The sequence below is a fragment of the Suricata suricatta genome, chromosome 7 (assembly GCF_006229205.1).
Source record: "Suricata suricatta isolate VVHF042 chromosome 7, meerkat_22Aug2017_6uvM2_HiC, whole genome shotgun sequence".
NCBI classification, from domain to species: Eukaryota; Metazoa; Chordata; class Mammalia; order Carnivora; family Herpestidae; genus Suricata; species Suricata suricatta.
The window spans coordinates 63,485,205-63,501,529 of record NC_043706.1 but is presented as its reverse complement, the minus strand read 5'-3'; the positions used below and the strand labels follow the sequence as shown (position 1 = coordinate 63,501,529).

At 40.4% G+C, this 16,325-nt stretch overlaps 1 protein-coding gene across 1 annotated transcript in view; it reads right to left on the bottom strand.

Annotated features, from left to right (window-relative positions):
* The window catches only part of KCNQ5 (potassium voltage-gated channel subfamily Q member 5), a 512,482-nt gene that overhangs the window by 81,622 nt on the left and 414,535 nt on the right, over positions 1-16,325 (bottom strand). Inside the window, exons 7-8 of the mRNA XM_029943186.1 lie at positions 9,174-9,284; positions 2,617-2,712 (exon numbers count right to left, since the gene is read on the bottom strand). Coding sequence (XP_029799046.1) covers positions 2,617-2,712; positions 9,174-9,284 — 207 coding nt within the window. The remainder of the gene's footprint in view (positions 1-2,616; positions 2,713-9,173; positions 9,285-16,325) is intronic.

Here is a 16,325-nt window from a genome sequence, read left to right as displayed (position 1 = left end):
ATCTAGAATAGCTGATATTTAAAAAATTTTTTGATCTAGAGCTCCCCTTTAATATCCAGAAGTATCAAGAATATGTGCCTAGAAGTTTTGTATTTTGAGTATGTGTTGATTGAGAAAATATACAATAAAAAGGCTAATAAATACTTTAGTAAGGATTATAAATAAATTTAAACCTTATTTGTGATAACAGCATCTACATTCTCCTGGGAGCAAGGAGTCTAGATATTGGAAAGATAAATGACTCTTTCCATAAGTAGACATATATGATTGGTGCCTGGATAGGTGTGAGGAACGTGTAGAATAACGTCTGCATTCACAAGTTGGAAAACACTGTTCTAGGATTAAAAGATGAGAAGTAAATTAAAGATAATTAAAAGATAAAAATAGTACGAAGAAAAGTTCATTGAAAGTGTGCTAGTACCTCAGAAGCACCAAAGGCTGAAAGGCTATTTGGGCCCCAGGTATTTTGTGTGCTTCCCAAAATGGATGACATTTGCTTTCATTATGGTAATTATCTACTTGGCTTCAGATCTTAAACTTCTACGACTTAGGGATCATTTTCTTTATGAAAACAACATTTATCTTTAATGCTCTTTTGAAACCTAAAAAATTAAAAAAATAGAGACCCTCAGTGGTTTGCATTAGAAGTCATGTCCAATGGGCTGTCAATAGTTGTAGAATAGTTTGATTTAAAAATTAATACTTATGGGGCACCTGGTTAAGGGTCCAACTTTGGCTCAGGTCATGATCTCACGGTTTGTGAATTTGAGCCTGCGTCAGGTTCTCTGCAGTCAGCACAGAGCCTGCTTCAAATCTCTGTCCCTCTCACTCTCTGTGCGCCCGCCCCCCCACTTTCATGCTCTTTCAAAAGAAATAAACATTAAAAAATTAATACTTATTTAGGCATTAGATACAAAAAGATGTCCTATGTGAATAACTGAACTGCCCTCCCCTGCTTCTCTCCCTTGCTCCATTTCTATTGGAGGTATTAACGCACCATAGCCCATGCATATCCCAGCCAGGGGCAAAGGCTAAAGATAGGGCTGTGGGTTGATATCCCCCAGTAACCCACCCCCTTAAACCTACAGCCTAAATGAAAACAGTGTGCTTGTCACTACTAGGAATTTATCCAAAGGATACTGGAGAGCTGCTCCACAGAGGCACATGTTTCCCAATGTTTATAGCAGCTATTGTTCAACAATAGCCAAATTATGGGAAGGGCCTAAATGTCCATCAGCTGATGAATGGATAAAAACGATGTGGTTTATGTATAAAATGGAATACTACTTGGCAATGAGAAAGAATAAAATCCTGCCATTTGCAACAACGTGGATGGAACTGGAGGGTATTGAGCTAAGTGAAATAAGTCTGTCAGAGAAAGATATTATATGTTTTCACTCATATGTGGAACTTGAGAAACTCAACAGAAGACCATGGGAGAAGGGAAGGGGAAAAGAATAGTTACAGAGAGGGAGGAAGGCAAACCATAAGAGACTCTTAAATGCAGAGAACAAACTGAGGATTGATGGGGGTGGGGCAGGGAGCGGGGAAAATGGGTGATGGGCACTGAGGAGGACACTTGTTGGGATGAGCACTGGGTGTTGTATGCAAGCGATGAATCACGGGAATCTACCCCCAAAACCAAGCGCACCCTGGATACTCTGTATGTTAGCCAACTTGACAGTAAATTATATTAAACCACCACCACCACTACCACCACAATAGTGTGCTTGCTACTACAACATGAAGATAAACCTCCTGACACTTTAAATCGCCGCCCCAAACCCTTTCAGTTTAGAAGTTCTGCATCTCCCACTGCTTGTCAGGAAGGGAAAAAAATTTCAGATCGTATAATCACTGTCTGCATAATTAAATACCAACTTCATGGTATGGATTTAGAGAAGGATATATTTTGTGATTCATGGGCAACCTGGTTTTAGGATGGTTCTATTCTCAAAAGATACAGATGGCGATGGGAAAAGCATTCCTTTTTAATGCTGAAGCAAACTGAGTTACTGAAGAGAAAATGAAACGTTAAACAACCTTGTATTATGGATTAGTTTCAAACAATATGCTTATTAGTTCATATTCTCAAACATTGACATATTCCCACCAGCTCTCAAGATAGGATTACCTATTTCAAGTTATTGCTCTAGATGGCATTAAAAGCAATCTCATGGGCAGTAAACCTTGACATCCTGAACAAATACTCTGTTCCTCAGAACAGTAGCACACATCTGCCTGGAGAAAGTAATCGCAATGCAGGAACAGTGCCATGTTCTGTTCTATCACTTAATGATCAATTATGTTTCATCAAGTAATTCGTAAGACATATTAGGTCATTCCAGAAGCAACACAACTGCTAACCTCTCCGTGGCCTTGATGGCATGGTTAATAAATCAGAACAACACATGGGCCATTTGCTGAAAAATATATATACTTGGGAGGGGAGAACATTTGCCCAAATTCAAGACTGTACATTAAGTTCCAATTTCATTTTCACAAACAAAACAAATCAGTAGCTCTACTAAGTATGGAAGCACAGAGACTGGAAAATGACCCGGCAAGCACTCACAGTGATGCATGTTGCCATCAGCCTATTACATTGACATTCACCTGAATGAGGTTGGCAGCTGGGTTCCTTCTTTTTTCAAAGTGTTTCTGGCGATGCTGTTCTTGTACTTTTAATGCAAACCCTGAGCCAAGAATGCCCTGGAACAAAATCCAAAAATAGTGCTTAAATTTTTATCAAAGGGATTGTTAAGCTATATAAATATTTAAAAAACCCTCTGAAATGAATCGAAGGAAAGACAAGCCCTATGCAACCTGTTTGTAAACATATTATTTATGAAAACAAACAGTATTTACTTCTTTTATGATACCCACTGGCAATGCAAGTTGTGGGGCAAGACTGCCAAGAAATGCAACAACTTTTGTTCTTTAGTAAATCAAACAGGCAATGCTGTTTATTATTTCTTACAATATGGTAAGAGGCATTACAATTACAAATAAAAATCACAATTAAAAATTTTTTTGTGTATCCTTCTTTGTGACACTTCTTTATAGGTTTAAGTTAGAGGAAATGGTTGTATCCATTTGGAATTAGGGGATATGATGGAATTCAGAGGCTAGGAATTCTGGTTTTGGGCAGAGGTGGATTTAGAATTTGGGACAGTTAAAGTCTTGCTACTGTGGACATGGGAGTTTTTCTAGCACTTTGATGATACTATGAAATTTCATATTTTCCACTCTTGAAATGGGGTATATCTGAAATCTGTCTCAGCTTAATTCTCTACAATGCTATAATTCTACGCGTACTCAAGTAGAGTGAAAGGGGTGGGGGGAGATAGTTATCTAGACACTCAGTTTTGAAGACAAAATTTTCCATTTTGCCTATTTATACAATAAAGACAAGAGTCCGGGTTATAGCAAGGAAAATTCCTTACTTCCTCAAATTTTAATCTCACACTTTTAGCATTTGTTACCTTTTTGGTTTTAGCTCACCTTTTTAGATTTTGGAGTTAGTGAGAGGAGTATGTGTCTCCTATGTTTGTATTAGTACTTTTGGCTGGTTTGCTTCCTTCTGCTTATCATTTTGATCGGTCAGAATCCTGGCTCTTTGAAGTGCCTCCCACTTTTCAGTTTGCTCTGGTCTAACATTCATGGAATCAAGATGCTTTGTTTCAGCCTTGGGCTGGCTTTTGGAGCTTACTAAATTCCGTCTCTGGGCTTTGTCCATAAGTCTCCACTTTATTGGAATGGGACATGGATCTCCACTGCTTTCAAGTCTGTGGGTTTTACTTGCTTCTATAAATTATTACCTTTTTATTAAACTTCAAGGAGTCTAACCCTTAGGCTAGAGATGAATGTCTAATAAGCACTGAGTCAGTATTTGCTGTAGATAGGGAATGGTTGTTTTTCTTTTCTTTTCTCTCTCTCTCTCTCTCTCTCTGTATATATATATATATATACATATATATATATATATATATATATGTATATATATATATACACAGTTTATTCATTTTGCAAGAGAGAGAGAGAAAGAGGAGGGGCAGAGAGAGAGGGAGAGAAAATCCCAAGGAGGTTTGGCTCTATCAGTGAGATCATGACCCCATGAACTGTGAGATCATGACCTGAGCCAAAATCGAATGCTCAACCAACTGGGCCATCCAGCCACCCTATCTTTTCTTTATATTTTTAAAGTAGCTCAAAGATGGTATAGGCTACCTGGGCAGGTGGTGGGTTTCTCATCTTTAGGAGGTGTTAAGTCTCAGCTGGATGACAACTTGACCAAGATATTTTGGGGCTCTAGATCACCTTCAACACCCTCTTTTTATCTTACATGTTACAACCCTGAGCACATCTGTGACAAGAGCCAGATAATCAGTAATGCAATTATGCTTAAAATACAGTTACATGATATACTGTTTGCTATTAATGAGCAATAATCTATTCCATTATTAATTAGGATGAATGACTGTACCACACAATTAGAAATTACATTACAGTTTCTGTTTTCCGTCTGTCTTTTTTTGTGATTGTCTCATGCTGTCTAAAATCTTCATTAGGCTAAGACTGCACAAAACAAACTTTGTGCAGACATAAAAACCTGGTCTGTATGACCTTGTCAATTTAAACAACATTTCCCTCCATGTAGAGGTTATAAAAATGGCCTTCCAACTCTAGTCATTCGTAACTCCTAAATTTTTTCCTGCTATTTGAAGTCATTTAGGAAAGATTTATTTATTTTCCTTTCAATGTTATTTTTCACGAGGCATACACATGTAAGAAAATAGAAAACATTAGAGTGTATTATGTATGTGTTGTATGTAATGTGTGTACATACATTACATGCCCACTCATGGAGCATAATTAAGATTTTGGAGACAATAAATTAACAGCAATAGCTACTGTTTCTGGGCATTTATTATGTGAAAATGAGGTTTAAAGGTAAATCCCTTTTGGAAAATAAAGACAGGCCTAGCACAAACTCAGCATTTGCCAAACAAACTAAAATGTGCTAAAAATCACACTGGCATTGCTTAAAAACATATATTAGTAGTTGGCAAATATTTGCTACATATCTCTTGTGCCGACTGTACATTACAACCGTTATTAAGCCAGGTCTGCTCATTGTCTCATTATGGCTCCATTCCAGTTTTCCTCCATCTCTAAGTACGCGGCTCAGTGAACCCCAGGAGAAGTCTGTTAAAATAAAGTTCATATATATATATATGTATATATATATATACATATATATAACTTATGTTATATGTATGTTATATATGTATATAATCCATGTGCTATGCCTTCAAATAGCAACATCAATAAGAGGAAACTTCTTAGAAACTGACTTTTGTTGGGGTACCTGGTGGCTATTCGGTTGAGCATCCAACTTTGGCTCAGGTCATGATCTCACAGTTCGTGAGTTTGAGCCCCACGTCAGGCTCTGTGCTGACAGCTCAGAGAGTAGAGCCTGCTTCAGATCCGATATCTCCTTCTCTCTCTGCCCCTCCCCCACTTGTTCTCTCTCTCTCTCTCACTCTCTCTCTTTCTCAGAAATAAACATTACAAAAATAAAGAAATTGACTTTTGTTTTCATTTATTGCCTAATATCACATCACTTAAATTTTTAGCTTTTATGTTTTAGTGCTATGTTGAGAAGTGCTAAAGTGCTACATAAACATCAAGTACAAAGAAAATCTGTTTTGGTAAACATTTTAAATATCTATCCCTTTTTATCTCCTAGATTAAAGGAGCTTAATGTAGGAACGCTTGGGTGGCTCAGTCGGTTAAGCATCTGACTTTGGCTCAGGTCATGACCTCTGGGTTCACGGGTTTGGGCCCCCCGTCGGGCTCTGTGCTGACAGCTTGCTCAGGGCCTGTAGCCTGCTTCGGATTCTGTGCCTCCTTCTCTCTATGCCGCTTCCCGCTTCGTGCTCTGTCTCTCAATAAAAAATAAATGTAAAAAAAATAATAAAAGAGCTTAAAGTAGCACAGGAGGACAGGCTAGACTGAAAGATTACTCTTAGCAGGGAGGAAGGGAGCGTCCTGAAGAAGAGACAGGCCTGGGCGTTAGCCGATGCTGAGGAGCAGAGTGCCTCTGCTGGCTCATTGGCTTAGGTATACGGTGGGCCTCAGGGAAAGTGACCTCCTAGTGGAGTTTGGAAGGGTGGCTTATTTGGCTCTGTGACATGCAGTAGAGTCCTTCTGCTTTGAAGAAAGATGGGGGAAAGTCTCTTCTCTTTTTCGGTCCTTGGGTTTCCTGGGTGAGAGGAAACCCAACCAGGGATGGCTCACGTCTCACCTCTAAGTTTCCTTGCAAAATATGCTCTCCTAAATCTCATTCATATGACACTGCTACCAGCAGGCACACAAGACATAATGGCATTTCCAGCCACCCTTTAAAAAAATTGTTTTTGTTGTTTATTTTTGAGACAGAGAGAGACAGAGCATGAGTTGGGGAGGGGCAGAGAGAGAGAGGGAGACACAGAATCTGAAACAGGCTCCAGGCTCTGAGCTGTCAGCCCAGAACCCAATGCAGGGCTTGAACCCACAACCTGGGAGATCATGACCTGAGCTGAAGTAGGATGCTTAACTGACTGAGCTACCCAGGTGCCCTGCCAGCCACCCTTTTTAAAGGTGTACCTTTAGTTTTTTATTTTTAAAAGGTATATATGGACAATTTAGTCTTTCATTCAGTAAATAAGAACTCAGCACTTAATATGAGGCTGCAATAAAAGACACATGGTAAAGCCAACTTTTCTTGGCATTGTTAAGGGGTGATCTGTGCAAGCAAGTTTCTTAGATTTCCAACATATATTAATTTAATTTGCATATATAAAAATTATAATCACTTTATTGGGAAATATTTCCAACCATGACAACTTAGTGTCTGACCTCTAACCTAACAGAATAACACAATTTAACCTTCCTACGATAGTCCAGAGTTTCGTTATGGGGACTGGTATTTTGCAGTGCTGGATACAGCCAGCTTCCAGAGATGGGTTGACCCTAACACTAATTGGTCCCAGGTCCTTACACATTTTGAACACTCATGTCTGCTTGCTTCTTACAAATATTTTCCCTTTCCTTTGTTAGTTTTCCATCATCTCTTCCCATTACAATGTTTGTTCAATCAGCCGACCTCTGCCTTTGCTGCTTATAATCTTCAGAGAATTGTGAAACTATGTAGCTCAGCTTATCAGAACTTTCTCTAAATTAAGAACAGGTTATGATTTATGTCTCAGGAGCCTCTCCTATGAGGACAACACATACACTGTTGTCAGTTTTAAGCCCAGAAGTTGCCTACTTCTGTTTGTGGTTTTTCACTGGATCACACAGGTTGTTTCATATGTGGTCTCAGGATTAGTAGAGACACAAAAGCAGCAGTATTTTGGTAAAAAAGCCCAAGAATGTATTTATTGTTTCTAAAGGTATTTTCATGTAGGGAATTTGATTACTGAATAAGTCCTCGCTCTGTTATGGATTGTTGAGCTTGCCAGATAAGTTGATTCTCGGTAAGTGAGATTTTTTGACTTTCCTTGATTTTGTCATTTCACAACAAGAAACAATACATCTAGATTCATACATAAAATGGAAGAAAAATTTCATGAAAGTTTTCTTCATGGCAAGCATTTGACTTATATCACCGTAGTGCTCTTGACAAACTTTCTGTGGGTGCAATAATTCTTCTATTTTATAGATGAAGAAACATACCCAATGTTACTATTACTGGCTGAACTGTATCCCTCTGGAATTCCTATGCTGGAATGCTAATTTCCAGTACTTTAGAATGTGACCTTACTTGGACATAAGGTCTTTACAGAAGTAATCAAGTTACAGTGAGGTCATTAGGATGGGCCCTAATATGATCTGACTGGTGTCTTTATGAGAGGAAGTTTGGACAACGACACTACAGAGGGAAGACAAAGTGAGGACACAGGGAGGAGACTGCTGTCTGTGAACCAAGGAAAGAAGTCTGGAACAAATCCTTCTCTCCTGTTCCTCAGAAAGAACCCACCCTGCTTGCTCCTTGATTTTGGACTTCTAGACTCCAGAACTGTGAGACAATACATTTTTGCTGTTTAAGTCACCCAATCTGTGATGCCTTTACAGCAGCCCTGGCAAACTAATACAGTCACAAAGGTGGTACATGACAAAACCAGGTAGTATGTGGCTTTAAATTCAAGCTAAGATCTAATGCTCAAGTGTATGAACAAACTTTTCCGTGTCTTCTCTGTGGTCGAGGGCAGAACCAGCCGGTCAATCCAGAGTTGGGCTCTGGCCAAGGGAACGACATGGGTGTCCTCTGCCCTCATTTACAGGCAGAGGAGGAGCCTTGTGAGGCAAGGGCTGGGAGGCTGAAAATCCCTATTCCGTTGGCGTCCTTTGAAGGGCTGCTCTGGGGTCTCCGCTCAGCAGAGACTGTGTTGCCACTCAGCTTCTGTCTGGAGCAAGAGTGAAGTTATTGATCCTTAAGCATGCCGGCTACCACTACTGTAAGCCTCCTTTTTCTTGGCTCTCTTTCCCTACAAGAGGAGGAGTGAGCAAAAGTGAGTGTCTGGGGATGGAGGCAAACTGCAGTATTTTGACCAACTGCCTTTAAAAAAGAAGAGGATAAAATGATCAGAAAGTAAGCATCATCCATTAAGGAGAAAATAATCGGAGGCTTGGGAGAAGATAAATGTGCTCTTCATTCTTATAAGATGCACAAGCTGTTCATTAAGAAAAATCAGTGATGGTGACAGAAAGAATAAATCATCTGACACATTGAAACCCTTTAAGGTCATATGCTTTTCACTCAAATGGATATGAAGATGTAAATATTCCACTAATCACATCTAGCTCTTAAGCAGCACATGTTATAAACCAAATTGGAGAGATCAGTTTAAAAAAGTCACGTGTTGAATGAGAGGTGATGCCAGCTGAATTATTATTTGGTCGTAAAGACCTAGAGGGTATAAAACTCTCAGGTTAAGTATCTCCAAGGGAAGACCATATTTCATAAAATTTCCAACTAGATGTATGTAGTAAAGTCAACGTTATATCAATAAAATTATCTTTGTAGTGATATAGATACATTCCCTGGCACACCAACTTGTGAAAGCGGATGCTAATAAACCTCTAAGATCCAATTGAAATTGCTTTATTTCTGCAAAGATACTCACGGCAGGAAGTGCAAAGAAAGAAATGCCAAGGAGTGCAAAGCCTGCAGAAAGCAATCTTCCCAGCCAAGTTAGGGGAGTTTTGTCTCCATAGCCAATCGTTGTCAATGTAATCTAAAAACAAAATAAATAGAACGTGCAGCTTAAGTACTTGAGAGGAAAGTTAGGACCTATGAACAGGAGGCAAAGCAACGTTTCCACTAAACCATTATTCAACAAGCCTTGTTGGCGCATTTTATTACTGTGCTTTAATTTTCCGTGACGCATAACAGAGCTTCTCTTTGTTTAAGGAAGGGAATAACCTACATACTTGTTCCTCCCTTATAACACAATTTTCCATCTTTTCTAAGTGTATCCAAAGAAAGATTATTTAAATAAGCGGATAACCATCAGAGATACAGAAATGATAGCACCATGGATTTAGGACTGGATCAGTACACAAAACAATAATTTATGTTAATTAAGGCTGTCTATTTATTACCTTGGCAGGCATTTCCTGGAGGTCTGGTGTGTGCAAGGTACGTGTTATGATTTGTAGTGGAACAAAAATGAGAGGTACATAGTTCTTGTCCTAAAGTATTTACGACATATGTGGGGAGACACGTCACATACAAGTCATTAAAACACAAAATAGGGCAGGACAGATACTATGATGGATGTACAAATAACCTGCTAAGAGGATTCAAAGAACAGATTATTTCCAGCTTGGAGGAGGAGGGGGGGCTGGGAGGGACAGTCAAGGAGGCTTTGAAAGAGAAGCAATATTTTGAGAGGCAAAAATGATAAAGGGGTTGATCTGGGGTGGGAAAATAGGTGACCAGCTGCACAGCAGTGAGAACAAATATGGTAGGTTCTAGAAAGTATAGGTTGTTTAGTTGGGTTGGAGCATGGCGGGTCTGAAGAGGATTAGTTACAGAAGAGATTCACTAGAAAGGCTATCGCTAGATCAGGGAGTGTCTTTGAAAAACGATATTTGTGTCATGTCTCTCCTATGATCAGACTGCTCCAGGACCTTCCCATGCCTCTTAGAACAAAGTGCCAGCTCCTCTCCAGGGCTCACGAGGTTCTGTATGATCTGGAAGAATCATGGGGCAAGTGAACTGGAACAGTGGCAGTGAGGCTGCATGGGAGTGCAAAGCAAAGAGATGAGTTTTTGAAGTTCAATAGAAATGCATTTGTTAATCATCTGGGATGAAGGGGAAGACTAAGTTAACAAGAACTTTAAAATTTTAAGGAGAAGATAATTCCACCATAAATAGAAATATGAGAAAAAGAAAATTTTGGAGCAAATATAGAGAGTTTGGTTTTGCAAATAAGTGTTTTTAAAAATATTTTTAATATTTATTTATTTTACACACACACACACACACACACACACACACACACACACACACAGCGTGAACATGGGGGGGGTGTGGCAGAGGAGGGAGAAACAGAATCTGAAGTAGGATCCAGGCTCTGAGCTGTCAGCACAGAGCCTGACACAGGGCTCGAACTTACAAAACATGAGACCATGATCTGAGCCAAAGTCAGATGCTTAACTGACTGAGTCACCTAGCACCCTGGAAATAAGTGGTTTTTTAAGTGTTAGTATGACTCCTATCTACAAACGTCGAGCAAGAAATCAAGATAGAGAACTTGAGTCTTGGAAGAGAGACATTGGGTTTGGCATGAGATTTGGGTTTCAGAATCAGGCACAGGATGATTATTAAAATTTTGTGAATAAATGACATTGCAAAGGGCGCAAAGACAGGGTCTACGGCACCTCAGGAAGCAGACATTTAAGGAAGGGAAGGGAAAGGAAAGTCAGAGAAGAATAAATATTTTAAAAAGTAAGGAAACTAGAAATGGGTAATATAAATGGAAACTCAGTGAAGAAGAGAGAGTTTCGTAGAGGACCAGGTGATCCCTGGCATCACACGCTCATAGAAAACAAGGAGAATGAGAACTGAGAAAAAAAAAAGACATGGTTATGGAGATAGATGGTCACTGATTTCTAAGAAATGGTTGCTTTGGTCTTACATCTTACCTGGGTTTTGAAGGAAGGGTTACATTTGAGAGGCAGAAATGATAGACGGAGGTGATGCTCTGTGATGCCAGACCTTTCTGAAACTTTCAACTCAGCTGATGAGCCTTCCCAGCCTTCTTCTCTCCTCTCTTCCATGTGGGATCTCCTATGCTAATCAACCTTTGACTATTGGATTCATTTCTGGGTCTTTCTCTCTTTCAAAAAGTTCTATTCTTCTCTCACTTACCTTTCTCTTCTACCCCATTTTTTTTCTACTCTCTTCCCATGTGATCTTAAGTGTTTTCATGGATTTAAATTTTTATGGTCAAACACACTAAATTTATACCTCCAGGCCAGATTCTTCTGAGCTCCGGATTCATATAGGTGCAGCTGATATTTCTATTTGGGCGACCCGCAGTCATTTACACTTCACATGTTTAAAACAGAGCATGTATTCCCCGCAAAGCTGTAACTCCCCCAAACGTATCCCTTCCCATCCCAGTCAAGGGCACCACCGTCCATCCCGTCCATCCCGTTGCTCATGTCAGAAGCCTCAGTTGTTCTCATTGCTTGTTTCCCTCACTCGTCTCCCTGCATCTATCAAGTCCCATGGATTCTATTACCCAAAGACACTGCAAAGTCATCCCCTGTTCACTGTTTTCCTGCCACCATGGTAGGCCAGGCCTATGTCTTAACTGCTGTCTCTGCTTTTGCTTTTGCTTCCCTCCAGTTCCTTCTCCCAAACCAAATTATGTTGTTACTTCCTTTTAAAAATCCTTCAAGAGCCAGTCACTGAATTCAGAATAAATTCTAACCTTCTAACTATGGGCCTACCTGATCTGGTACCTCTCCAAGATCATCCTGATTTCACCCTTGCTCACTGTACTTTATTCTCAATGCCCTTTCAACTCCTCGAACAGGCCCGGCTATTTCTGCCCCAGGGCTTTTGCAAATCCTGTTTCCTCAGCTGGAATTGCTTTGCTCCCCACCCTTCCCAGGGATCCTTCTCATTCTTCAAGTCTTATCCAAAATCCTCCATCATCAGAGAGGGCTCCCCACCCACTCTGTCTACAGTGGGGCCCCCAGTCACTTTCTATTGCATACCGTGTTTCTTAATAGCATACTTCTTACCATAAGTGGTAGATTTCTTTATGTTCCATCGGGGAGGGGGTCCCTATTTCCTTTACCAGAAAGGAAAATGTGTCTTTACTCTGTTATCTCTCCAACGTCAATCATGCTGCTTACCACGAAGTAGGAGGAATTCAATAAATATTTAGTAAATAAATGAAGAATCCTTTCAAGAATGCTGGCAACAAATGGAGTGAGAAAAATAGGGCAAGAACTCCCAGAAATCTCTCAATTGAAGGCAGGCTTTCTAGAATGTATTTGTGCATGTCTGAAGAGAGAATGAGACTGAGGGGGGTTGGGGGAAAGACTGGTAGCTTTATACAGGGTAAGGTAACCACCGAGGAAGGAAAATAGGATCAAGGGTACAGTTGGAAGGGTTAGCCTTGGCAGTATGGAAGGACACCTCCTCTACCATGGGGAAAAGATGGGGACACAGTGTGAATGAAGAGCAGCACTGCGAATGCGTGATTGGTTCTCTTCAATTCCAGTAAAGGAGAGGGTGGGATCAGCCGTGGGGAGCAAAAGGCTTAACGCAGGGAAAAGGCTTGGGGCTGTGACAGTGTGAGAGGGTGTCAAGGACCACTCACCGAGAGGTCTACAGAGTGGGGGATGCTCATCCAAGGTGAAGAGAGGAAGTTTGTAGTAGAAACTAGTAGCCAAGTTAATCACACATCACTAGCAGTATCAGTGGTGGGGCTCTCAGAAGAACTCCTTGAGATTGCAGAAAGAATATTCCTGGCTCAATTTTGACATTTTTAAAACGTGTATTTATTTATTTTGAGAGAGACAGAGACAGCACAAGTGGAGGAAGAGGCAGAGTGAGGGAGACAGAGAATCCCAGGCAGGCTCCGTGCTGCCAGGGCAGAGCCGGATGCGGGACTCCTACTCACGAAACCCTGAGATCAGGACCTGAGCCGAAACCAAGAGTCAGACGCTTAACTGACTGAGCCACCCGGGTGCCCCCTGGTTCAATTTTATTACAGGTTACTAATCTTAAAATATGTGTAAAAGATTTTAATCTATAATTCTCCTGCAAACTAGCTTAATCCTTTTACAGCAGTTTAATAATAATAAACTGAAGGAGATATTTCATGGTTTGGCCACAGCAATAATGGTAAACTTTATATTCTAATAATACAGTAGTCCCCCCTTATTTATGAGGGATATATTCCAAGACCCCAATGGATGCTTGAAGCCACAGAGAGTATTGAACCCTATATGTACTATGTTTTTTCCTATATACATATACCTATGATAAAGTTTAATATACAAATTAGGTATAGTAAGGGATTAAAAACAGTAAAAACAATTATAACAATATACTGTGGTAAAAGTTATGTCAATGGTCTCTCTTGAAATAGTATACTCACCCCTCTTGTGATGACGTGAGATGATAAAATGCCTACGGGATGCGGTGAGGTGAGGTGAATGAGGTGGGGACTGTGAAGTAGGCTTAGGCTACTATTGACCTTCTGACCAAATGGCAGAAGGAGGACCATCTGCTTTCCAAGTGCAGATGGACTGCAGGTAACTGAAACAGTAGAAAAGAGAAACCATGGATACGGGGGAACTATCCTGCATTTAAGTTGTTCTCATTGACTCATCCCTAAGCACTTTTTTTTTTAAACCACTGCCTATAACTCGGGAGAATGAGACACAGCAAAGTGATGATGTGCTCAGGATTTCATTGTGAGTAGAGAAGAATGCCTGTTCTATCTCATTCTGGATTTAGAGATGTCATCCCTCTGACACACGTCCTTTTTCAGGGAGAAAAGAATGCCTGAACTCTGGGAGCTGCCCCCTGGAACTCCCTGGGGAGGGCAAAGACTCCGCCCACCTTCTCTCTGATCTCTGATGCAGGCTTCCATGTTTCCCAGCCGGCAGAGGGCTGAAATGATTGACAGCCAAGTTCAGGTGCAACAACTTCCTCCACTCCAATTTCAAAGTCTCTCTGAACGTTGCTTGGTTGAAAGCATAGAGGCCTTTTGTTGCAAAGCCGGGCTTGAGAAGGCTCTGGCAACAGGATGGCAGTTTTGTCTCCATCCATGCGGGGGAGCGAGCTGGAGGGAGCTGCCTTTATTTCACGCCTGGTGAGAGCGTGTCACTTTTTATGGCTGCCAAGGGGGCAACTGGGCTCCCTGATGTGAACAGACAGGTAGCATCAGGGATGAAACTGTGACATTTCGAAGATGCACATACAATAAAAAGATGTGGATTTCTTTATGAATTCACACTGACCCATCAGTTTGATCTGGCTGCTGGCCTTCTAAGCAGTGACCGGTTGCATGCGATGGAACCATCCTCCGATGAGACCTGCATGGATGTTCATTGATTTTCTGGACTCTCAGGCCAAGCTGCCCTTGAAGTACCGGTGTGTTCCCTTGGAGCAGTACAACTACATTATGTTTCTTTCCTTTCCTAGCATCTGGAACGCCCTGCTAGTGATTATCAGCTGGTCCTTTGTACATGAACTGAGTAGCAGAAGCCCTTTTGGTGTTTATTTTTCCCACATTTGTGCCAAACAATAAACCCATTACTGTCTTCTAGAAATCTTGCGAATCTTTCAGTGGCTGAATGTAGTAATGATTAGTTTCATTTGGATATTAATGTAGAGAAAGATGGGCTCACAGAGAAGCCCAAAGACACCAGCTCTTTGGGGGAAGCAGCTTGTTTCAGAGAAACTTGAGGGGGTCCATATGCCATCTTTAAGGATTGGAAGAAATCTACTATGTTGGACACCATTCCGTTTTTGACCTACTTCCAGAGCTTACAAGAGATATGTTGGTCAACATGCGCTGAATAGATTAAAATTTTAAAATGTATTTACATACTTACTTATGTACTTATGTATTGGTTATCAATTCCTACTCATTGACTTTTGACCATGGTATTTACAATATCATTGGAAAGTTTGTGAAGTTTTAAATTTGCTTATAGAAATTAAAAGATAAATTAAAAAAGTTTCAAATATCTCTTCCAATGCAGTTCGAGAAAGACTACTACTTTCCTCAAGCGAAAGGATGCCATTGATTGCCATGTGTTGTGATCCAAGGTGGAAACTGGCAGATGCATTCTCGGGCTGTGGCCTGACAAGACAGATAAGGATCTAAGAGGGAATGGCCCACGGTGGCCTGTCACTCCACCTCAGTTGACCCTCAGGAATGCTGGTGGCTTGTGCTGTGTCTCTAGTCAGACTACTGGAAGGTGATTTGGCAGTCGAAAACAGTTCAGATACATTTTTGCCCTCATCTTTCATAGACCCAGCTGCAGCGATGTAGGTGAAAAAATATACTTTCTGAAAAATCTGTGGGTTGCAAATGTTGGATGAATGTGTCATTGTAGTAGCAAAGGTGGACTGGGGGTTCCTTAGTGTGTTAAGTAACCCATAATTCTTCTTTAGGAATAATACTGCAAAACAAATGCAAATCCTGGCCCAAGCTTTCTTTTTTTTCTTTGCAATGTAAAAAATTTAAACTATAGTTAGTTAACATACAGTGCAATATTGGTTTCGGGAGTAGAATTCAATGATTCATCACTTACATACAACACCCGTGCTCATCATAACAAGTGCCCTCCTAATACCCCTCATGCATCTAGCCCATCCCCCACCTCCCTCCATCAATCTTCAATTTGTTCTCTATCTTTAAGAGTCTTTTACGGTTTGTTTCCCTCTCTGTTTTCTTTCCCCCACCCCTTCCAATATGCTCATCTGTTTTGTTTCTTAAATTCTACATATGAGTGAAATCATATGGTATTTGCCTTTCTGTGACTGACTTATTTAGCATAATATACTCTAGCTCCAATCACATCATTGCAAATGACATGATTTCATTCTTTTTTATGACTAATAATCCATTATATATATGTAATATATATATTATATGTATATATATCACATCTTTATCCATTCATCAGTTGAGGGGCCTTTGTGGCTCAAGCTTTCTTTATTTTTCTTTTCTTTTTTTGTGGGATAGCTGAGGCTATGGTCAGATTACAATTTGGAAACTGGTTAGGCTGTA